Raw genomic sequence first — 24,442 nt, 5'->3', positions numbered from 1 at the left:
TTAATCAAGATAGCCTTTCACCCTTTTATCTAAAATATCGAAAATGTATTTACCTCTACATTAAACATGCTTAAGCAATCTGCTTGCCTCAAGAAGGCAGCATTCACCTATCAACATCCCTCATAATCATGTACGTTTCAATCAAGTCCCTCCTGAAACTTCAAAATCCCAGTGGACACAAATCTTACCTATTCCAAGTAAATCTCTTTGGCAATGCTTCAGTGCATTTACACCCTTCCTTAAATGAGGAGACCAATACTGTACACACCATTCCAATGTGGTCTAACTGGTAGTCTTGTACAACTCTAAAGTTTTAATTCAATTGTCCTCTCAAACAATTTAACTTTCTTCATTATTTGCTTTACCTGAATACTAGCTGTTTGTAAATTATGCATCAGAATACCTAGACTCTAACTCTGCAAACTCTCACCATTTCAAGAACACATTTCTCTATTTTTATTGCAAATTGTCAAATTCTCGTTTTCTCACACTGTACTTCAATTGGCAGACCTTTATCCATTCATTCAATCTGTCCATCTCCCCTTTAAAAGCTGTCTTCACAACTTACTTTCTTACTTTGTGCCACAACTCTAGCTTCAGTTAGCTCAATGAGCTCATTCAACTAATTTACATAAATTGTAAAAAAAAGAAAGGGCTCACTCCAATCCTGCCAATAAGCAAAAGACACATTTGTGTCTATTTATTTTTACCTCTCAAAATTTGCATTTAACAGTACCTGGATTCTGTCATCATGGCAGATGCTTGATACAACAGCTGGGTCTGATGATCAGTGTTGAAAGCACGAGCATATGCAACATTGTCAAGTACATCACTTCCTGAAAGATTATATCTAATAAAAAGACGAAATTAAGTTAGATTCAAATATGATGTACGTGTTAAAATGTACATCCACTGTATGGATAAAACCTGATTGCATAAACTGGTATCTATCTTCAGGCTTTTTGAAAATGAAAGGCTGGCAAATAATGAATGACTTCCTGTCATAAACCTCAATGTTCACAGATATCAGCAATATTCTAGTGCCAAACCAGGAATATCTACATATTTTGGTTAAGCAATCACAAACTTGTTCCACAGCAAAGCTTTTCTGGCACTGGATCTAAGATTTTGTTTTAATATAATTTCTTCTCTTAAAAGTAAGATTTTCAAGAAATTGTACAATATCCATCAAAACAACCATTAAAGTATATTGAACTTATTATATGTAGAGGAACCCTCACAACTTGCATACAGTAATTGCAGCTCAAATGCAGAACAAATACTTATGGAATTCTCTGCCATATAATATACCTAGCTGAGAAATACAGAGCCAGAATCAAAGACTAGTCTCTCTTTACCAAAGCAAAATAGATTGTCTTGATGGCACTGGTTCCAGTCCCCTTCATTGGAAGATTACTTATATACGCACATGGGTAAGAGGTAAGAGGCTCCAGAGATGCTTGGTAATTCAGAATGAGGAAGAGAAAATAACTGAAGTTCTGTCAAAAACATCTTAGAAGGAAATGTATATAGATTCTAAGTTAGCAGGGAGATACGATTCTGGAATTAACTTTACTATTGAGGCTTGCTTGGCCACTCAAAAAAACAATCCATTCTCTGTGAGAGCCCCAATTTAAATTCTACAGCCTTCCTTACATACAAACATCCAAAGATTATCTGAGAAAAATACCAACCCAAGGTACAAATGAGCAGATGTTCAAACTTATTTCCATGTTAAAACTTTGTGATCATCGTTGACTTGTACCCTTATTATCACAACCACATTTAGAAATAATTTATCAATATTTGCACTTTTTATTTGATCCACTGTCAGATCACTTAATAGTCTTCAAGACAAGATCTAACTTGGTAAGCCTACCTACATGTTAAAAAGTTATTTTCTTGCAAATCTCTCCAGGAACCATGTTGCACCACTTGAATTGCATTTACTCCATTTCAAATAATAACTCTAATCACAAAAACAGAAGCCAATTTGACAGAAAACTGCACTCCATCGTTACTATCTATTGCTATTTCCTATTTCCAGTTACAACAGAAAATGCCATTGCAAACATGCCAAAATACAATTTTATCCTACACACCTTGAGGATATATTGCAATGCAATGAATACAGTAAATTTATGGTGTAACCGATAGGATTAATACGTATCTAAGATTTAAGCACAATTTTAAGGTTCATTGAATTTGGCAGACTACAAGTTTAATCTTTGCAGTACTTACAAAAGGGGAAGGTTTACAATTTAACATCCTGCACTGCTGTCAAAGTTCAACATAAAATACATGTATTAACAATAACAATTTTGAAGTTCAAGAAATTCATAAATTGGTGTTTTCACTTTTATCCTGACATTTATTAGTTCTAAACTTAATTCAGATTCACAACATAGCTTCCATTCCCTAAAGAATCATAATTAAATTTAGGCAAGACCTAATTGTAAAGCTGCATTTTACCTTCTGTTTTTGTTATTTGCTTTGGATGAATAAAAAAAGTAATCACCAAAACACCTCAGGTATTTCCATGGCTTGCTTATATCCAACCTTCTCCATAAGAGACACATTAAACAAAAAATGTACTCCATTAACTTTATCACAAGAGGACAAGGAGGGGAAGAATAAATGTGTGCACATATGTACACACATGTAAACACCTTTACACCATCTGTGTGACATTTTACAATGTATCCCTAATTACTACAATATAGCACATTATGAGGTGGAATTTCTTGCAAACACAGTATTCTCTAATATCAATAAAAACTCAAGCTGCATTAAAAGGAATGCCACATCAAATCTTCTTGAAGAAGACAAGGACAATTGAAAAGACATACTCCTATTTATACTTAAACTACCGTAGATTCCGGATTATAAGCCGCTACTTTTTTCCCACGCTTTGAACAGCTTTGAACACTGCGGCCTTTACTACGGTGCGGCTAATGCATGGTTTTTTTTCATGCCGCCAAAAACATTTTGCCTCGTAACAGTAGACCAATAAAATTGATGAGTAGTTCACAGAGGTCCAATGAAATTGTACGATAAATCAAGCGCACTTTCACAATTAAATTATTGTAAATCAGTCATTTGTACTCACCCTCATCAACATGGAAAACACTCGAAGAAAAGCATTGTGCTGCCTTTATGGCAGTTATTTAGTTTATAATATTTTCGCTTAGTAATTCATTTGTTAGTATTTTCTAGTTAAAGTTAGAAGTGTTTTAAGTATATTTGTTTTCTGTACTACATCCCGGGATGCTATGACGTCACATCCGGTTTCGCCGCTTGTGGGGAAATACCGGTTTGCGATAAACGGAAAGGATGGGGCGATCGCATTAGACCCCCGCGATGATGCAGCTTTTAAGTTAAAGGCGATCAATAACTTTTCCTGGTAGGCTGCAGTATATATTTTTTTACCAGTCGTTAGGAGATATTGGAATGTTGTTCGTGCACTGTTCAGTAAAAAAGTATACGCAACGTAATTTGTGTGTTACCGATACGTATGTATATTTAAAAGTAGCCGTGTTACAGGCACGGTTCGAAAAAAAGCATTTGCAATATGTATTTGTTTATGTTACCATACGGATTTAATTAATAGTTAAAAAATCCTCACGTGTAATATCTTTCTGTGTAAATATCTCATATTACAATGCGGGACACCTGCGGCTTAAAATCCGGTGCGGCTTGTACAAGTACAAAATTGATTTTCTTTCTAAAATTAGAGCCTGCGGCTTTTAATCAGGTGCGCTCTGTAGTACGGAATCTATGGTAACACACATTCTGAAGATTTAAGGAACCACTGTATTGAAAAAAAGATAGAGCCAAGTTCTAGTTTCAGTTGAGTTACCATCTGCTATAACCCAATATAAATGATAATTTTTATTTCTTTGCTTTAATGTACAAAAATAATTTAAGGGAGGTAACAACCAACACCACCTACCCATTTGGAAGAATTCCCTTTTTTTTTAAGCATTGCCCTGAGTTTCCAGCCTTGTCTCAAAAAGTTAAAAAATAAACAAGTGACAGATAAGGTAATTTCAATTATCTTGTGAAACCATGCAGAATCCCAGTAATGCTTCAGAAACAGTCATTGCTGCTGCAAGGTCTCTGCTTTCCAGAACAAACACTCACATTGCCACTTATTCCTTCCCTTAATAAGGCCACCTCTCAAGATTCATCTCCCAGTCTCACAACTTCATCAACAAAAATGTACAACTTTCTTTGCTTGCCCTATAAGTATACTGTACACCAAATCCCACATCTTGCACAAAAACATTTTGTTGTCAAAATCAGAAGCTCTGTTTTTTTCACTACCAGTCAAATTGTCCTCTACATGAAAACCAAAAACACTGCAGATGCTGGAAGTCTGAAATAAAACTTGTAAACATTCAGGAGGTCAGCATCAACTTCAGAAAGAGAAACAGTTAAAGTTTCAGGCCTGAAACCATTCATTGGAACTGAGAAACAGAAACTAGTTGCAGAAATGATGGCAAAGATACTGTATAGGTACACGAAGGGAACACCATTTTGCATTTCAAAGGGCTCAATCTCTTTGCCACCCCCTAGTCTGCTCATCCACCAAATGTTTCAAAGCGATTCTCCACTTCATGATTCATCCACTCTTTCATCTCCAACAACCACTCTCTACGGCACATTCCCATGAAACTGCAAGGAATGTTACACTCGTCCAAATGTTACACTTTCCCCTCATATCCCTTGCTATCATCCAAAGATGTAGTCTTTTCAAGTAAACCAGTGAATTATTTGCACTTCTTCTGACCTTATGCAGTACATTCCAAGTTCACCTCATGGTCTCCTTTGTTCTGGTGAAACTAAACACAGATTGGGTGACAGGTTTATGCAGATCTCTGTTTCACTCTGATGTCTTTGCTAGTCTCCCAAGCTGTAACAATGAAGGCCCAGGTAAGCTTTTTGACCAGTATTTCAATTTCTGCCTGGGCATGCTGCAGTCTTCCACATTCAATATCAAATTCTCCAACTTTAGATAACTTGCCTTCTTTCGATCTGTATTAGAACTGGTTATTGCTGCCTGTAATTCATACATGATTTTGGCTTTTCTTCGCCCCCCCCCCCCCCCCCCCCCCCGGAGTGTAAATTGGCCTACTGGGTGCATCCCACAGCCCCGCTAAAAGCACAGCCTAAGCAGCAAAATTTGCCTTCAATAATCATTAGTAATTTGGCCTCAACCTAGATACATTACCATCACCCTTTGTGGTCTATCAAATTAACGTGATCTTTCCTTCCCAGTACTGATAAAGGGTTTCCAGTCAGAAACATTAAGTCCCTTTCTCTTTTCAGAGATGCTGACTGACCTACTGAGTGTTTCTGGCATTCTGTTTTTAAACTTCCCTTGTTTTCTTACCATATATTACCTATCAGCTTCATACAAAATCTCCCCAGTTCCCTTTACGTATCTCATTTTCAACATTTAACCTGGTCCTGCTTTATCCGTGACTGGCTCTGTTGTGTAACTCAACATAGTAAAATACACCATTCTTCTCTCCAACTACAAAGTTTGTTTATACTACTCTGCCCAGTTCTAGTATCACTAGCTTAGTAAACTAATCCAGCATGGTAAATTCTGATCCAGACTCACTGTTACCCTACATAGGGCCTTCATATTTTCATCTGTCAAGGAGGGTCAGTCTCTCTGACTACCATTCTGAATCAATTTGTCATCAAAATTGTCAGATTACCCAACATCTACTTTCCATTAAGCCCCAAACTTATCCAGCTGAGTAACAGGAAAACCAAATTCAGCTTATTGATCTGAACTCAATACACACCATACTCCTTCTTAACCAAGGTATCAACTTGCATTGCAACTCTGAGAGATCTATGGATGTGAACTCCAAGATCTCTCTGTCTCTCCACAATGCTAAGAATCATGCCATTAACCCTCAATTCTGCCTTTACGTTTGACCATCCTAAGTGAATCACTTCACTTTTCCAGATTGCATGCTGCCGTTACTTCTCAGCCTAGCTCTGCATCCTATTAATGTCCTATTGTAACTTACGATAACCGTTTGCACAATCAACATCACCAACCTTCATGTCATCTGCACACTTACTAACCCACCCTTCCACTTCCTCATGCAAATTATTTATTTATTTTTTAAAACCACAATGTGCAGGGGCTGTAGAGCACCTCTGGTCACCAAGCTCCAGGTAGAATGTGCGCCATTTACTACCACCCTCTGCCTTCTGCTAATTCTGTGCCCAAGTCTCCTGACTTTCTAGATGTGGCTATCATGAGGAATCTTGTCAAATGCTCTACTAAAATCCATATACACTGCACCCACCACTGTACCTTCATCAATTTGTTTTGACACATCCTTGAAGAATTCACTCAGGTTCATGAGGCATAATCACTAATATATTTATATTTAGCCCCTATTCACCCAAGGGAAAATATTAAAGATACAGCATAAGCAGATCTGGGATTATTTTAACAAGGAAAATGGGGGATGAGCCAAATATAATGGAAGACTAAATTGGAATGTTCATCCAATCTATAGACTGGTTATAAATTCATCATAACATAATTGCATTGCAATACAAACCTTTCAGCAACAGCAAGGAGGCGTTCTGGACGGAATGTACCTTCAGTATCAATGTACATGGCTTTTCCCTCTCCACCACCACGGTCAATGGGTAACTACAAGTCAGCAAGGCAGTGGGGGAAAGAAAATGTTTTCAAAAAAAAGTAGAAAGAGTTCCTTCAGCATCAACAGCTTTAATCTAATTATTTCTCACAAGTTGGAGGTATCTAAAGATTTTAAAAAATTTTGCCATGGCAAATATTATCAGAGATATATATAGATATAGAAAACTTCCCTATTTCCCACAGAGGTGATGTCATAAAATACTCCTTGAAAAATGCTCGAAGGAATAAAAACACTTGCCCAGTAAACGTCAGCCTTTTTTCAAAATACACTTTAAGTTGACTAGAGTTGTTCTTCACCATCTGAAATTTGCAAAATTGAACTGCAATGCCTGGAGGTGGGAGTAGTAATTGGCAATTGAGAAAGCTACTAAATAATTAAAATTAAAATAAACATATTAGGTACCTGACATGTCACTGCCAATGTATGACAGAGCTGGGTCTTCCCAGTACGAAACTCACCAAACATCTCAGTGATTGAACCAGTTTCTATCCCACCTGAAACACCAAGCAAAGTTCATAGTATCACAACATAAATGAAAACAAAATTTGAAAATAATGAAAGGGGAAAAACATTTAATTATCATTTAACATTGGAATCATTTTCATAAAAGCAAGTCACTTTTGCCATAGTTGTGTGTCCTGGATTGAATAGCCACTTTCAGTGAACTATTTTTGCCAAGGGATAATTACAGATACCTACATTTCTACAATGCTCAGATGCTTCCTTCTGTCACATTAAAAATGAAAGCACAAACAGCGCACACAAAATGCTGGTGGAACACAGCAGGCCAGGCAGCATCTATAGGAGAAGCACTGTCGACATTTCGGGCTGAGACCCTTCGCCAGTCCTTTGAATTTCCAGCATCTGCAGATTTCCTCGTGTTTGCACAAACAGCAAATAGTTTATGGAGGCCCACTGAGTAAACACATCATCTTATGTATTGTTAGGCTAATATACACCAACAACTATTATTGGAGCTCATGGCTTGATTTTGCTTTCAGCTATGAAGCCAAAGGAAGCATAGAGAACAACTGTGACCTTATTGATATAAAGTCTTCAATGTAGCATAAAAGATCACAAAGAACTTCACCTGAACATCGGTAAATATTATCTAACTTCAAGGATCCCAAGGAGATTTTAATAGGACAGTTAACCAGGATGGTTGAGAAATAAACTGTCATTTGGTCTATGCTATCAAAGCTCAAAGTAAATTTATTATCAAAGTATGTATACCACCCAGATGCAAACTAGAAGTCATAGGCTAAGGGTGCAAGGTGAAATATTGAAGGGGAATTAGAGGGGGAGCTTCTTCAAACAGAAGTGGTGTGAGCATGGAATAAGCTGCCAGTTAAAGTGGTGAATGTAGGTTCAACTGCAACATTTAAAATAAATTTGGACAGATATACGAATGGGAGAAGTATAGGGGGCTATGGTCCAGGTGTGGGTTGCTGGGACACGGCAGAATAACAGTTCAATATGGACTAGATGGGCTGAATGGTCTATAGTGCTTGATGACTTATATATTACCTTGAGATTAGTTTTCTTGCAGGTATTTACATGGGGGGGGGGGGAACAACAGTGTTTATGAAAAACCTTATACTGACGAACAACCAATGTGAAAAATAAGACAAACCAATTAAAAAAGTAAATAAATAATACTGAGATGTAAAATTATTGAAAGTGAGTCTATAGGCTCTGGAGTCAGTTCAACGTTGAGATGATTGAAGTTATCCATGTTTGTTCAGAAGCCTAATGGTTGAAGGGTAATAATTGTTCCTGGACCTGGTGGTGTGGGACCAATGGCTTCAGTACCTTTTAGCCAATGGTAGTAGCGAGAAGAGAGCATGGCCTGGATGATGGGGGTCCTTAATGACGGATGCTGCTTTCTTGTGGCGGCGCTCCTTGTGCTCAATGATAGGGAGGAGCTCTTTATTCTTTCTGCCAGTCATCACTTCCCTATATAAAATCTTATCTTCCACTTTTCTAACCATTCAGCTAACCAGTTACAGTCCTCAAAATCATCCAAATCTTTACTACTAAGTGTTGTAAACTGCACCAATTCTCATTCACTCATTGCATTTTGTGCTCGTCTCAATTGACTCAATTTAAAAAACCCAAGTTTTTATATCCTTGTACTCTGCCACTTTCTACAAGATGCTCTTCAAATGATCTGTAGACAAGTGGATAGTTGGGGTGGCAATATCCAGTGGGTTTAAAAGCTGAAAGGCATGCTTGTTTTTGGGAATTATCTTATAAATTAATTTTTGTTAGTTAGAATGCACATTTCATTGCATACTATAGTTTAATTGACCACCATGCCTTAAAAATATTTACTTCTTGCCATAACAGTTCCATAATATTGACCAGGACAGGGACCAGAAATGAGATTATTTAAGAAATATTATGGAAAAGTATCAAAATATGTCTTTGTCAGCAACACAAGTGCTAATTACATGCGTCTCTTCAGACTGTTCAGCAAGCTTCTGCTAAAACCATTCACACAAAAAAATTGCGGCCTTAATCACATATTTATAATTAATGTTAATTTAACTGCATAAAACTAAGCATCAAACATTCTGGAGTTAGATAATTTACTTTTAATTTGTGTACTTAACAGTCATATTTTACAATTTTTGCAGTTTCCTTATAGTGCCTTGTACATGAAGCCACTTCAACCATGAAGCCCGTACCAATTTGGGAAAACATGTAATTGCAGTAGGGGGAAATATAATGCTATTAGGCAGGAACTTGGGAACATAAGATGTTTTCAGCAAAATGCATGGCAGAAATATGGCAAATATTCAGGGAACATTTGCATGGCGTTCTGCATAGATATGTTCCATTGAGGCGGGGAAAGGATGGTAGGGGAAAAAACCATGTTGTACAAAGAATGTAGAAAATCTAGTTAGGAAGAAAAGCTTATGAAAGGTTCAGAAACTAGGTACTGTTAGAGCTCTAGAAACTGACAAGGGTGCCAGGAAGGAGCTCAAGAATTAAATTAGGAAAGCTAGAAGGGGCCTTCAGAAGGCCTTGGCGAGCAGGATTAAGGAAAACCCTAAGGCAAGTAAGTGATGAGCAAGGGAATGAGCCATGTGAGAATAGGACCAATCATGCGCAATTGTGGAAATGTGTATGGAGCTGGAGGAAGTAGTGGAAGTACTTAATGAATACTTTGCTTTAATATTCACCATTGAAAAGAACCTTGACAATTGTGGGGATGACTTGCAGTAAACTGAAACTCTCAAGTCTATAGTCATTAAGAAAGAGGATGTGCTGGAAGTTTTGAAAGATAGTAAATTAGATAAGTCACTGGGACTGGATGAGATATACCCCAGACTACTGTGGGAAGTGCAAAGGTACAAAGGGGATGTCAGAGGTAAGTTTCTTTTCCCCACACAGAGAGTGGTGGGTGTGTGGAATGCATTGCCAGTGACAGTGGTAGAAGCTGTGCAATAGGGTCCTTTAAGAGACTCTTAGACAGGTACATGGAGCTTAGAAAAATAGAAGACTATGCGATAGGGTAATTCTAGGCAGTTTCTAGAGTAGGTTACATGGATAGCATAACAGTGAGGGCTGAAGGGCTTGTAATGTGCTGCAAATTTTTATGATTCTATAATTAACTTGCAGGAAACACACTGGAAGAAAGTGCAATCTCTATGCAGACAGCACCATAGATAAATATTGAACCCAGGTTGCTCCAACTGTGAAGCATCAGCTCTATTAGCTGCACCATCTATTCCTCCCCCCTGCAAAATGTTAAGCCAGAATAAATTTATCCTTAAAAACTGGGTAACTTGGTTTTTCAACTGTGTAAAGATGCACCTTGTTTTTTTTTATATAAGTGATGGCAATGTGGATCAAAACAGGTCAGTACAACTCCACTGATTTCAAAATTTAAGTTTCACTCTTCCACTTATTGGATACAATGTTCTATGGCTATCACTAATTCACATCGAATTACTATGTAGAAGCAACCCACTGTATCACAGGTCTGCAGATGCTGGAAATCCAAAGCAACACACAGAAAATGCTGGAGGAATTCAGCAGGGTAGGCAGCATCTATGGAAAAGAGTAAACAGTTGATGTTTCAGGCTGAGACCCTTGTTCCACCAGATCACCTGTTCAGTTATGACAAGTAGACAGAAGATGGTGAGAGGGAAAAACTGTTAAATTAAAGTTCAGACAGTTCAGGCTTATGGAATCAGAATCAAATTTATTATCACTGACAGAACTTGTGAAATTCTTGTTCTGTGGCAGTAGTACAGTGCAGGCATATTGATTTATTATATGTTGCAATAAAGATAATTACTACAAGAGGAATGACGGATTAGTGTTCCTGGACCATTCAGAAATGTGATGGCAGAAAGGATGAAAATGTTTGGGTGTGAGTCTCAGGCTCCAGAACTAGATGAGGGATACTGCCTTCTGAAAATGTCTTTGATGGTGCGGAGGGTTCTAAAGTGGTGCAGGCTGTGTCTAAAAACCTCTGTAGCTTTGTTTGATCCTGTGCACCGGAGCCTCCATACCAGCAGTGAATCAAAGGGTCAGAATGCTCTCCGTGGTACATCTGCAGAAATTAGCTCAAATCTTTGGTGACATACCAAATCTCTTCAAATTCCAATACTCCTAGGATATATTCTACTCAACCAATTCTAATTCTATGCTACAATCTAATGAGCCAAAATTCTTTCTAACTACTGTACTGATATGATCCCTTATTAACAAATTTCCCCCAACTCCATCCTAAATATTAAATATCCTTCTTGGCATTACGATACAGCGGCAGAGATAACATCTCAGTTCTGGAGGTCAGGATAAGGTTTTTATTGCAAATACATGGTTTTCTCTGAAAGATTCCCTTTTTCTCACACATCCCAAAGATATGTGGGCTAATAGGTAAATAGGTAATTTACAATACAAGATGCTCCTGATGTGCAGTTGAATCATGAAATCAAAAGGAAGTTGATGGGAATGTTTGAAGGATAAAATGGGAATAGTGGAAGACTAATGCAAGGGGGCATGTAAGTCTATGTCAACTCAGTGGCCCAAAGAGCCCATTTCTGGGCTCTATGACTCAAATGTTTAGTTTCCAGCTGCAGTCACCCTGCAGCCATACTTCTATAATGGCAATTAGATCAAAACATCCATTTGTTAATTCATCCACTCTATTGGAGATGCAATGTACATTCAATATTGATGCTCTGTTGATCTTGAATAAGAGCTGACTGAAAAGTTACAAGTAAAGAAGTTACTATTTGAACTGCATTTAGTTACAGTATCTAGAGTAATACAGCACAGAAATCAGGGCCATTGGCCCAGCTCATTCATATAAAACACAATGTTGGAGGAACTCAGCAGGTCAGGCAGCATCGACAGAGAGAAATGAACAATTAACGTATCAGGATGAGGCCCTTCAACTGGTTTATGAAGTCCTGATGAAAGGTCTCGGTTCGAAATGTCAAATGCTTGTTCTTTCAGATACTGCCCGACTTGCTGAGTTCCTCCAGCATTTTGAATGTGCTGCTCCAGATTTCCAGCATCTGCAGTCTCTCTTGTCATACAGACTACATGCCCATCTACCCAGTCTCATTTGCCCACATACCTTTAAACCAGGGCTTCCCAACCTTGGGGTCCATGGACTCCTTGCTTACTGGTACTGGTCCATGGCATAATAAAAGTTTGGAACCCCTGGTCTAAACCTTTCCTTTCCATGTAACTGTGCAAATATCTTTTAACTGTTATTATTGTTACCCTTCTATGCTCAAGGAATAAAATGTAAGACTGCCCAACCTCTTCCAGTATCTCCTATAATCAGGTGACCAAAACTGTAAACAGTACTCCAAGCACAGATTCACTGACATCTTGTACAAGTTCATCATGCATTCCAAACATCATCTTCACTATTGGCCCCTGTGACACCATATTCAGAGAACCCCCGAGATCCCCCTGTTCCACAAAACACCCTAGGACCCTACTGTTTATTGCAGTAAATTAAACTCTGGTTTAATTTCCCAAAATGCAATATCTTGCACTTATCTAAACTGAATGTCATTCTCACCCCACTACCCAGCTGATCAGGCTCCCCCTGTAACTTTGTTTTAAGACCAGTCACCAATAGTCTCCTGCAAGGATTGGTATTGAGACAGGTGGTGTTTTGCACATTAATTAATATCCTGGGCAAACACATAGTCTGCAAATTTGGAAAGCATCCAGAGACATACATAGATGGGAAAACTCAGTATGTTTTTGATAGTTTTGAGCACATTTTGATACATTGGTTGCATGGTTTAAAAATTGGAGATATGCAACAGAAAAATACTTTAGGAAAAGCCTAAAGCTAGTAAAAACAAAAGAATTTTAATGCAAACATTATATAAAAGTATAATACACAACATTGTGAAGCATCAAATTAGGTAGAGTGTTAAGATTAATTGATAATTTATTTTTAAGATGCAAATACTGTTTTACATTTGTTTATAATTTTGACTTGGCTTCACAATGTCTTTTTTTGTTCATCCACTCACCATATATTTCGTTTTGAAACTCTGGAAAGGGTAAAGAGTCATTTGATTTATACACAGTTCAATTATTAAGAGAAAGGATCCTGTATTTAACAGAAGTAAAGACAGCATTATTTGATGATAGTTATAAGCAAAATGGAAGAGCCGGTTTCAACTTGTATCTGTTTTTAACTACCCTGTGATGAAAAAATAGGTGCTTCAAGGATTACAAAGAATGATTCCTTGGAGTAAATGGGTCAGATTTTGCACAAAGATTGATCTGGATTTTTGTCTCCACTTACTGACACCCCCCCAAAAAAATTATGTTTTTAGGTAAGGGGTACAGTCTACAGTGGCAGGCAAAAGTTTGGGCACCCCTGGTCAAAATTTCTGTTACTGTGAATAGCTAAGCGAGTAAAAGATTACCTGATTTCCAAAAGGCATAAAGTTAAAGATGACATATTTCTTAAATATTTTAGTTACTTTTTTATTTCCATCTTTTACAGTTTCAAATTAACAAAAAAGGGAAAGGGCCTGAAGCAAAAGTTTGGGCATCCTGCATGGTCAGTACTTGGCAACACCCCTTATGGCAAGTATCACAGCTTGCAAATGCTTTCTGTAGCCAGCTAAGCATCTTTGAATTCTTGTTTGCGGGATTTTCGCACATTCTTCCTTGCAAAAGGCTTCTAGTTCTGTGAGATTCTTGGGTCGCCTTGCATGCACTGCTCTTTTGAGGTCTATCCACGGATTCTCGATGATGTTTAGGTCAGGGGACCTTCAGCTTGCGCCTCTTGAGGTAGTCCATTGTGGATTTTGAGGTGTGTTTCAGATCATTATCCTATTGTAGAAGCCATCCTCTTTTCATCTTCAGCTTTTTTTATAGACAGTGTAATGTTTGCTTCCAGAATTTGCTGGTACTTAATTGAACACATTCTTCCCTCTACCAGTGAAATGTTCCCTGTGCCACTGGCTGCAACACAAGCCCAAAGTATGATTGATCCATCCTCGTGCTTAACAGTTGGAGAGGTGTTCTTTTCATGAAATTTTGCACTCTTTTTTCTCCAAACATACCTTTGTTCATTGCATCAGAAGTTTGCAAAGGAACATCTAAACAAGCCTAATGCATTTTGGAAACAAGTCCATGGACTGATGAAGTTAAAATAGAACTTTTTGGCCGCAACGAGCAAAGGTATATAATTTGATTTATTATTTTTATTTAATAAGTCTCCATAAGATATAGGAGCAGAATTAGGCCATTTGGTCTGCTCCACCATTTCATCATGGTTGATCCAATTTTCCTCTCCTGCCTTCTCCCATATCCCTTCATGCCCTGACCAATCAAATATCTATCAATTATAACTTAAATACACATAAAGACTTGGCCTCCACAGCTGCCTGTAGCAAATAATTTCAGATTCACCAATCTGGCTAAGGAAATTCCTCCTCATCTACTTTCTAAAAGGACACTTCTCCATTCCGAAGCTGCATCCTCTGGTCTTAGCCTCTCTCCAGTTTCAGCATATCCTTAAGACACAGGACCCAAACCTGCTCACAATACTCCAAGTGAGGCCTCACCAGTGCTTTATAATGTCTCAACATTATATCCTTGCTTTTATATTCTAGTCCTCTTGAAATGAATGCTAACATTGCATTTACCTCCTCACCACAGATTCAACCTGCAAATTAACCTGCAGGGAATCCTGCACAAGGACTCCCAAGTCCCTTTGCATCTCAGTTTTTTTTGTATTTTCTCTCCATTTAGAAAATAGTCAACCTTTTCATTTCTTCTACCAAAGTGCACGACTATACACTTCCCAACACTGCATTCCATCTGCCATTTCTTTGCTCATTCTCCTCATTGCTGGGACAAAAAGCTCGTTCAATTTAGGTTGGCACTTCCATTGTATACTGGATAACGAACTACCCAACTGGCAGACAACAGTTAGTGCAGCTTCAGAGCTGTGTGTCAAATATAGCTATAAGCAACACTGGGGCCCCACAGGGGACTATATTGGCTTCCTTCCTACTTACCCTGTATACATCAGACTAATACATATAAACTTTTCAAACAGTTAACCTTGATTTTCTACTTGAAAAGCTGTTCGATACACACAATTCGTCTTTTTCAATATACAAATTTTCAAAAAATTAATGTACACCTTGTAGAAGTTTATCAAGTTCCTTAGACCCTGTAGTGATCTGGATGATTTCTGAGCGCCTCTGATGAAACTCTGTAGCAGTAGTAAATCCCATTGGTACAAGCTTTGCTGCCTCAGCCTAAAGAAAAAAGAACAAAGATGTGACTATGGAGCTATCGTACATTTTCAGAGGGCATTTAAATCTGACTTCAAGGTTTACTTTTAATTATTCATAAATGTTACATTTTTCTTATAAATGCAAAAGTACCCAAATTCTACTAGCCTTGCTAGACGATAACGACCAGAAGAACAGGATTGCCCTTAAAATCCTAATTACGTCCAGAAAGCAGATTTCTATATCCACGTTTCCAGGGGCAAAAAAAAATTATATTCCAAACCCAAATCAGATAAAATGACACTTTCAACAACATTTCGTTCTTGGGTGTAATCTATTTTGTTTCAGTGATAGGCTCATGGATTTATTATGCTCTAGTACCATACATCACTAAAGATTAATATGATTATATGATTTTCAAGAGCCAGTTTCTTGGAATGAAACAGTTGCATAAGACTGCTAAACATGAGTTCATGCACTTATAATAATCAAAATATTCCCCAGTCAGGAAATTGTTTTTTTCTGCTCAGAATGCAATTTTTTCCCATCAAGGGCAACATTACCAAAATCCAGACCACGTCTAACACACTACTCAGAATTATCAGGCTAGATTCTAACAAAAAAATTGCATGCAATTAATGCTAATAAGTCAGCAGCCCACAAAACACTGCAAAAACTGTAGTCTTGTCCATGTGATGTTTGAAAACACTGTACTTGCTGATAAAGATTTACTAATAAGGTGAACCATTTAATTACAGTAGTGAGATGTTTCTCTTTCAAGAGGAATCTGAAGAGAGATTTAATAAAAGTCCTCAAAATAATGAGATATTTTGAGGAAGCAAAGAGAAATAATTTCTACTGATAGAAAAGTTAGGTACCACGGATCTCAGATTTAAAAAGCTGGGGGATAAAACACAGGAGCAAATCTGTGCTGAACATTTTGCCCAACTATGCTAATTCCATTTGCCTTGATTAGGATCATATTCTTCCATGCATTTATGTACTTCCAGCAGGACGGGCATGAATAAACAGTCAACATTTCGAGTTGAGACCCTTCTTCAGGGCAGAACGGATGAGGGTGGAAGATGCCAGAATAAAATGGTGGGGAGGTGGGGGGGGGGGGGGGGGGGAAGAGGAGAACAGGAAGGATAGTTTGAAGGAGATAGGTGAATAAGTGATGGGAGGGAGATCAGTGGGGAGGAATGAATGGACAAGGGAATCACAGAGGAAAAATCCCTGCAAATAGCGAAGAGTAGGAGGAAGGTAAAGATTTGGTTGTAGGATCCCATTGATTATTGCGAAGGTTGCAGAGAATGATGTGTTGGATGAAGAGGTTGATGGAGTGGTAGGCAAGGATCAGTGGAACTCTATCATTAAGGTGGTGAGAGATGGGGTGAGCACAGATATCAGGGAAATGGAAGAGACGTGGGTGAGGGCAGAATCTATGGGGGAGGAAGGGAGACCCCATTCTTTGAAGGAGAAGGACATCTTTGATGTCCTGGAAAGGAAAGTCAAGTCACATCCTGGGAACAGATGCAGCACAAATGAAGGAACTGAGAAAAGAGAATAGTATTTTTACAGTTGACAGGATGGGAAGACGTATAGTTAAGATAGTTGTGGGAGTTGGTAGGTTTATAAAGAATGCTGGTCGACAGTTTGTTTCCAGAGATGTTGACAGAGAGAGATCAAGAAAGGGGAGGGAGGTGTCAAAAATGGAACAAATGAATTTAAGGGCAGAGTAGAGGTTCGAGGCAAAATTGATGAAATTGTCTAGCTCAGCATGGGTGCATGAAGCAGCATCAGTGCAGTCATCAGTGTAGCAGAGGAAGAATTGGGGAACATTACCAGGGAAGCCTTGAAACATGGTCTGTTCTATATAGCCAACGAAAAGGCAGGCGTAGCTGGGGCCCATGGCTACACCTTAAGAAAGTGGGAGGACCTGAAGGAGAAATTGTTGAAGGTGAGGACCAGTTCTTGCAGAGAGAAGGGTGGAGGGGGAGGGGAACTGGTTGGTTCTTTTATTAAGAAGCGGACAGCTTTAAACCCTTCTTGATGGGAGATAGAGTATATAGGGTCTGCACATCCATGGTGAAAATGAGGCAGTCAAGCCCAGGGAATACAATTTTGACTCAAAGCTTAAAATTTCTAGTCCTGGCAACATACTTATAAATCTCCTCTGAATCTAGTGCAATCACATCATGATGACTACAAATGCACACTATACCCAAGCTTAACCATACTTGTATATTGTAAGCATTACCCTCCTGCACCAGTATCCAAACTCCACCAACAAGGGACAGCATTCTGTTTGTCTTTTTGTTTACCATATGAGGATTGAGATAGATAATAAATCAGCCATGGTGGAGCAGACTCAAGGGGCGAAGGTCCTAATCCTACTCCTATGTCTTATAGTCTCTAGTTCCTCAGGAGACTAAAGAAATTTTGCATACTCTCTTCGATCCTCACCAACTTGCATCAATGCCCCACAGAAAGCATCTTATCAAGATGCATTATTGCTTGGTATGAAAACTGCTCTGCCCATGACTGCAAGAAACTGTAGAGTTATTGGCACAGTGCAGCACATCACAGAAACCAGCTTCCCTTCAATGGACTGTCTACACTTTTTGCTGTCTCAGTAAAGGAACCAACATAAACAAAGATCCATCCACCCTTCTCCTCCCACCTACCATTGGGAAGAAATACAAAGCTTAAAAACACGTTCCACCAGACACAAGGATAGCTTCTATCCTTCTGTTATAAGATTATTGAGTAGTCCCCAAGAAATTAAGATTGGATCCTGATCTCACAATCTACCCCATTATGGCACTGAATATTATTGTCTGCCTGTATTTTCTCTGTAACTCTAACATTTTATTCTACATTCTGTTATTGTTTTCCCTTATACTACCTCAAGGCATTGTTGCAATGAACTGTAAGTGTGGCATCTAAATACCTCAGCACATGTAACAATAATAAACCAATTCAATTTGACCAAGGGCTGTAGCGATGGAACAGGACAAGACCAATTATTTATTTCAAACAAAAATACAAAACCTTTTCCATCGATGTGATGCGATCTGCTGAGTGCTTCTAGAACCCTCATTTAAAAAAAAAATTCACCCAATGATTTCTTGTTTTGCTCATCTTATTGCCATTCCCTTTTGAGTTTGGCCATCATTCCTCACTTTCACTCTTTAGTTTAACGCTCTTCTGCACCATTCTATCCTCTCCCATCACCCAACCTTCTCTGTCCCTTGCATCTTATCGAATGCCTTCTGAAAATCTAAGTAAATGACATCCACTGCCTCTCCTTTGTCCACCCTGCTTGTTACTTCATTTATTTATTGAGATATAGCTCAGAACAGGCCCTCCCAGCCCTTCAATCTGCATGTCCAGCAATCCCCTGATTAAATCCCAGCCTGACCACGGGAATTTATTCAGCAGTGATTTAACTTTTTCTAATTCTGAAGATGGGCAGTGAAGTAGAACATAAAACAGTGTTCTCTTTCCATTAGCAGTACCTAACGCATTGTCTATTTCAAGCATTTTCTGTTAGCTCATGTTTCCATTTCTTGATATTTTGCATTTGAACCTTATTCTTGGCCAATAGATCAACATTAATCAGATTAATTGATCAATTATGGATTTAGTTAGCTGAGTTTCCATGATGCAACACTCAGACTATAAAATTATAGTCGTGCAAAAGGCCTCTCTTTATCGGAAATCAACAAAATCAGAAAACAAATAAAAGATAATCCATTTAGAGAACCTATTAAATATAATTCTCTGCATCCAAAAATAAAAAAGTTCATTCTGACATTCATTAGGTTAACAGATGTTAAACCACAAGACCATTAGACCTATTAAGTCCGCTCTGTTATTCCATCATGGCTGATTAATGTTGCCTCACAATACTATTCTCCTGCCTTCTTCCTGTAATCTCTGATGCCCTTATTAATCAAGAACATATTTACCCCGGTTTTAAATATACCCAATGACTTGGCCTCCAAGCCAACTGTGGCAATGAATTCCACAAATTCACCACCACAGGCTAAAAACATTCCTCTTCATCTGTGTTTTAAAGAGATGTCCTCTTATTCCAAGGCTGTGCCCTCTGCTCCTAAAACCTCCCACTAATATAAACAGCCGCTTCATGTCCACTATTTCAGGCTTTTCAATATTCAGTAGGCTTAAATGAGATTCCCACTGTCTTCTAAACTCCAGCAAAACAGGCCCAGGGCTTCAAACACTCCTGATAAACTAACCCTTTAATTGCTGAGATTAATTTCACAAACCACCTCTGGACCCTTTCCAATGCCAGCACATTCTTTCTTATATATGGGACTCAAAATTGCTCACAACACTGCAAATGAGGTCTGACCAATACGTTAAAGTTTCAGCATTACACCTTTGATTTTATATTCTAGTCCACTCTAAATCAGGGGTCACCAATCTTTTTTGCACCGCAGACCGGTTTAATATTGACAATATTCTTGCAGACTGGCCGACGGGGGGGGGGGGTGGTGGTGGTGGTGTTAATCACGACCAGAATATAGGTGATAAGTCAGCTATAAGTGGCTAATACACTCAATTTCATTTCTAAAAGGGTTTATCTAACGGATTTAATATTAAAAACACAGCGCATATTTTCCTCGCATGAATATAGTGATAAGTCAATTATAACTCATTTATAAGTCAATAGCATCATAACATTTTAAGTAATGTTTGGATATTAAACATACAGCGCATATTTTCCTTGTATAAACATATAAAATCATTGCAACACACCAGTGAGAGGACAAGGTAAGAGCCAGAGGTCCCCGTACCAGAGCCACAGTGGTCGCAGTTTGGCTCGAGGGATGACTTTCAATAGATCGCAGCGAGGTAGCTGCTCTGCTACTTCCAAGACCCTGAGCCCAAATTAGGTCATCTGCAAATATTTTAGCACCGGGTTCCCCACAAACATTTGGTGTGCTAAACAGGTTCAGAGGCTGTGCTATCTGTCCACGCTCTAAGCCAGTATCAGTGGCACTTCTCGCCGGCTGCGCAAGGCGGCCGGTTACCCAAGGCCAACCAGTGATCCCTGGCATTAGGGTATCACTGTGTTTAGGCGACTGATGACCTCGCGTGCGCAATGACCTCACGTGCGTTCAAGTTCAACACTGAGCATGATAAAGAATGAGTAAAGGTGCAGCTGACTCATATCGTTTCATATCGCCAAATCATATCGTTTCCTCGCGGCCTGGTAGCACATGCTTTGCAGCCCAGTGGTCGGGGACCACCACTCTAAATGAAAGCTAATATTGCATTTGCCTTCCTTACTACTGACTCATCCTTAAGGAATCCTGCACAAGGATGTCCAAATCCTTTGCACCTCCAATTTCTGAATTTGCTCCCCATTTAGAAGAGTCTATGGCTTTATTCTTTCTATCAAAGTACATGACCATATACATCTGCACACTGTATTCCATCTGTTAAATCAATGCCCATTCTCCTAATCTGTCCAAGTCTTTCTGCAGACTCCCTGCCCCTCCACTTATTTTTGTGTCGTCTGCAAATCTAGTCACAGAGCCATCAAATCCATCATCCAGATCATTAACATATAACATGAAAAGTAGTAGATCCAACACCAACCATTACACCACTCGTCACTAACAGCCAACCAGAAAAGCCCCAATACTCGTTGCCTTCTGCCAGTCAGCCAATCTTGTTCATATTAGTATCTTTCCTGAAGTACTGTGGGCTCTTATCTTGTTTAACAGCTGCTAGCATGGCATCTTGTCAGAGGCCTTCTAAAAATCCAAGTAAACTCCGTCCATTGACTCTTTGCTTATCCCACCTTAAAGAATTAGTGGAACCTCTTTTGTCAGCCAAGACTTCACCTTAAGGAAACCAAGTTGAATGCTGATTTTATCATGTGCTTCCAAGTATATCAAAACCTCATCCTTAGTAATGGACTCCAACATCCTGCTAACCAGAGGTAAGGTTAGCTGATCTATGATTCCCTCTCTTCTGCCACCCCCCCCAAAAGAGTGGAGTGACACTTGCAATTTTCCAATCCTGCAGAACCTTTCAAAACAAAAATCACTAATAATCTGTCTACAATCTCTTTAGCTACCCCCTTCTGAACCCTAGGGTGCAATCTATCTGGTCCAGGTTACTTATCTAACTTCAGACCTTTCAGCTTCCCAAGTATTTTCCCTTCAGTTGACTATAGATAATTGACTACACATACTTCCGCTCCCCAACGCTATCAAACTTCTGGCATTCTGCTGGGGTCTTCTACGGTGAAGGCTGAAACAAAATACTTACTAAATTCACCCAGCATTTCTTTGTACCTTATTATTATCTCTTCAGTATCATTTTCCAATGTCCACTCTCTTACTCCTTCTATATGAAGAAACTTCTGACATCTTCATTTACACTATTTGCTGGCTTACCTTCATACTTCATTTCTCACCTTATTACTTTTTCAGTTGCTTTCTGTTGGTTTTAAAAAATCTTCCCAATCTTTTAACTTCCAACTAATTTTTGAGATATTGCATATCCTTTTACCTTTATGTTGTCTTTGAGTCCCATTCAGTCACAGTTGCCTCATGTACCCTTTAGAATGCTTCATCCTCTTTGGGATGGACTGATTCTACATCTTCCGAATTGCTCCCAAAAACTCCAGCCACGCTCTACCATTATGGCTGCTAGTGTCCCCTTTCAATCAACTTTGGCCAGCTCCACTCTCAGATCACTGCCATCTCAAGAGTCCTTTAGCTTAAGCTCCCTAATCAAAGCTGGTTGCTTACACAATACCCAAACCAGAATTGTTTTTTCCATAGTGGGCTCAACCACAATTAGAAATTTAGAAATTGTTCTAAAAAGTCACCTCACAGGTATTCTACAAAATCCTTTTCTTGGGATCCAGAACCAACCTAATCTTCAAGCGAGATGACTTTTTAAGAACAATTTACATACTAGCATTTTGAAATCTCCCATGACAATCATAACATTTCCCTTTTTACATGACTTTGATCTCTCCTGTTGTAATCCTGGCTATTGTTCAGAGACATACATAACTCCCATCAGGGTTATTTTTTTAATCCTTGTAGCTTCTTAACTCTACCCACAAGGATTCTATATCTTCAGATCCTATGTCACTTTTTTCTAAGGATTTCATTTATTTTTGAAACCAGGAGCCACCCTGTCCCCTTTGGCCCATCCTTTTGATGAAATTTGTGATCTTCGATGTTCAGCTCCCAACTGTGATCTTCTCTTAGCCACAACTCAGTGATGGCCACAATTTAATAGCACATTGACACAATCTACTTGTGTTTAACTAGGTTATATTTCATGGACATTCTTCGACAGCATCCATTTCAGATACAGACTGTTTGGGAAGCTAACTAAAGTAAAACTCTGGATATCAGGTTATATGGGATTAGTTACTAGATACATGTTAAAAGAGTTTTTCCATGTCCCAGAGGAACAAATTATCTCCTATAATTCACCTGCCTCTCATCTACTTACACTAAACTTTTGTCATTTTGGTTCATTGGTTTTAATTGCCCTGATGATGACAGCTGCATGAACAGCTCCACCAAGTCTAATGCTCATGTTGTCAACACAGAAGTCTATGCAGCTCCAATTGTAGAAAGCCTCGATCCACAGATAAATTGAAGGCTGCTTAATTATAGAATTTAGACTTAGAGAAGTTAGCCAAATTTAATGTGCTACATTTAAGCTCTCTAAAATGACTGTAAATATTTAATTCAGAGTAGGTTCACATATTTTACAATGCAGTCGGCCCTCCTTATCCACAAGGGATTGGTTCTGGGACCCCTAGTAGATACCAAAAAACGCGGATGCTCAAGTCCCTTATTTAACCTGTTCAGTGTGGTGGACTTTAGGACCCAGTGGAACCCCCAGACCTTATTTAACCTGTTTCAGTGCAGTGGTCTTTAGGACCCGGGGGAGCTCTGAATCTGCAGTGTTTCTGTTCACAAAAATATTCACGACTGAAAATAAAGTGGAAATAACAAAGCGATCGGAAAGAGGTGAAACGCCATTGGTCATTTGAAAAGCATTAGGCTACAGTCGGTCAACAATCAGAACAATTTTAAAGGATAAAGTGAGAAAGGCCCTGTCCCGATGAAAGCTACAGTTATTACTAAGCAACGCAGTGGTTTACCGTAGATTCCGGATTTTAAGCCGCTACTTTTTTCCCACATTTTGAACAGCTTTGAACTCTGCGGCCTTTAATACGGAGCAGCTAATACATGGTTTTTTTTCATGCCGCCAAAAACATTTTGCCTCGTAACAGTAGACCAATAAAATTGATGAGTAGTTCACAGAGGTCCAATGAAATTGTACGATAAATCAAGCGCACTTTCACAATTAAATTATTGTAAATCAGTCATTTGTACTCACCCTCATCAACATGGAAAACACTCGAAGAAAAGCATTGTGCTGCCTTTATGGCAGTTATTTAGTTTATAATATTTTCGCTTAGTAATTCATTTGTTAGTTAAAGTTAGAATTGTTTTAACTATATTTGTTTTCTGTACTACATCGCGGGATGCTATGACGTCACACCCGGTTTCGCCGCGTCTTGTGGGATACCGGTTTGCGATAAACGGGAAGGAGGGGGGCGAGCGGCGGAGCGAAAACGCTGCTTTTAAGTTAAAGGCGATCAATAACTTTTCCTGGTAGGCTGCAGTATATATATTTTTTTACCAGTCGTTAGGAGATATTGGAATGTTGTTCAGTAAAGAAGTATACGCAACGTATATTTAAAAGTAGCCGCGTTACAGGCACGGTTCGAAAAAAAGCATTTGCAATATGTATTTGTTTATGTTACCATATGGATTTAATTAAAAGTTAAAAAATCCTCACGTGTAATATCTTTCTGTGTAAATATCTCATATTACAATGTGGGACACCTGCGGCCGAAAATCCGGTGCGGCCTGTACAAGTAAAAAATTGATTTTATTTCTAAAA

The 24,442-nt window shown here is 38.7% G+C and overlaps 1 protein-coding gene across 1 annotated transcript in view; it reads right to left on the bottom strand.

Moving 5' to 3' along the window:
* The window catches only part of rad51 (RAD51 recombinase), a 77,104-nt gene that overhangs the window by 7,787 nt on the left and 44,875 nt on the right, over nt 1-24,442 (bottom strand). Inside the window, exons 4-7 of the mRNA XM_073040341.1 lie at nt 15,361-15,478; nt 7,104-7,195; nt 6,597-6,691; nt 737-850 (exon numbers count right to left, since the gene is read on the bottom strand). Of these exons, the coding sequence (XP_072896442.1) occupies nt 737-850; nt 6,597-6,691; nt 7,104-7,195; nt 15,361-15,478 (419 nt within the window). The remainder of the gene's footprint in view (nt 1-736; nt 851-6,596; nt 6,692-7,103; nt 7,196-15,360; nt 15,479-24,442) is intronic.

This window comes from Hemitrygon akajei, chromosome 3, assembly GCF_048418815.1.
Source record: "Hemitrygon akajei chromosome 3, sHemAka1.3, whole genome shotgun sequence".
Lineage (NCBI taxonomy): Eukaryota > Metazoa > Chordata > Chondrichthyes > Myliobatiformes > Dasyatidae > Hemitrygon > Hemitrygon akajei.
The sequence above is the reverse complement of the archived record's forward strand: the minus strand, read 5'-3'. Positions and strand labels throughout refer to the sequence as shown.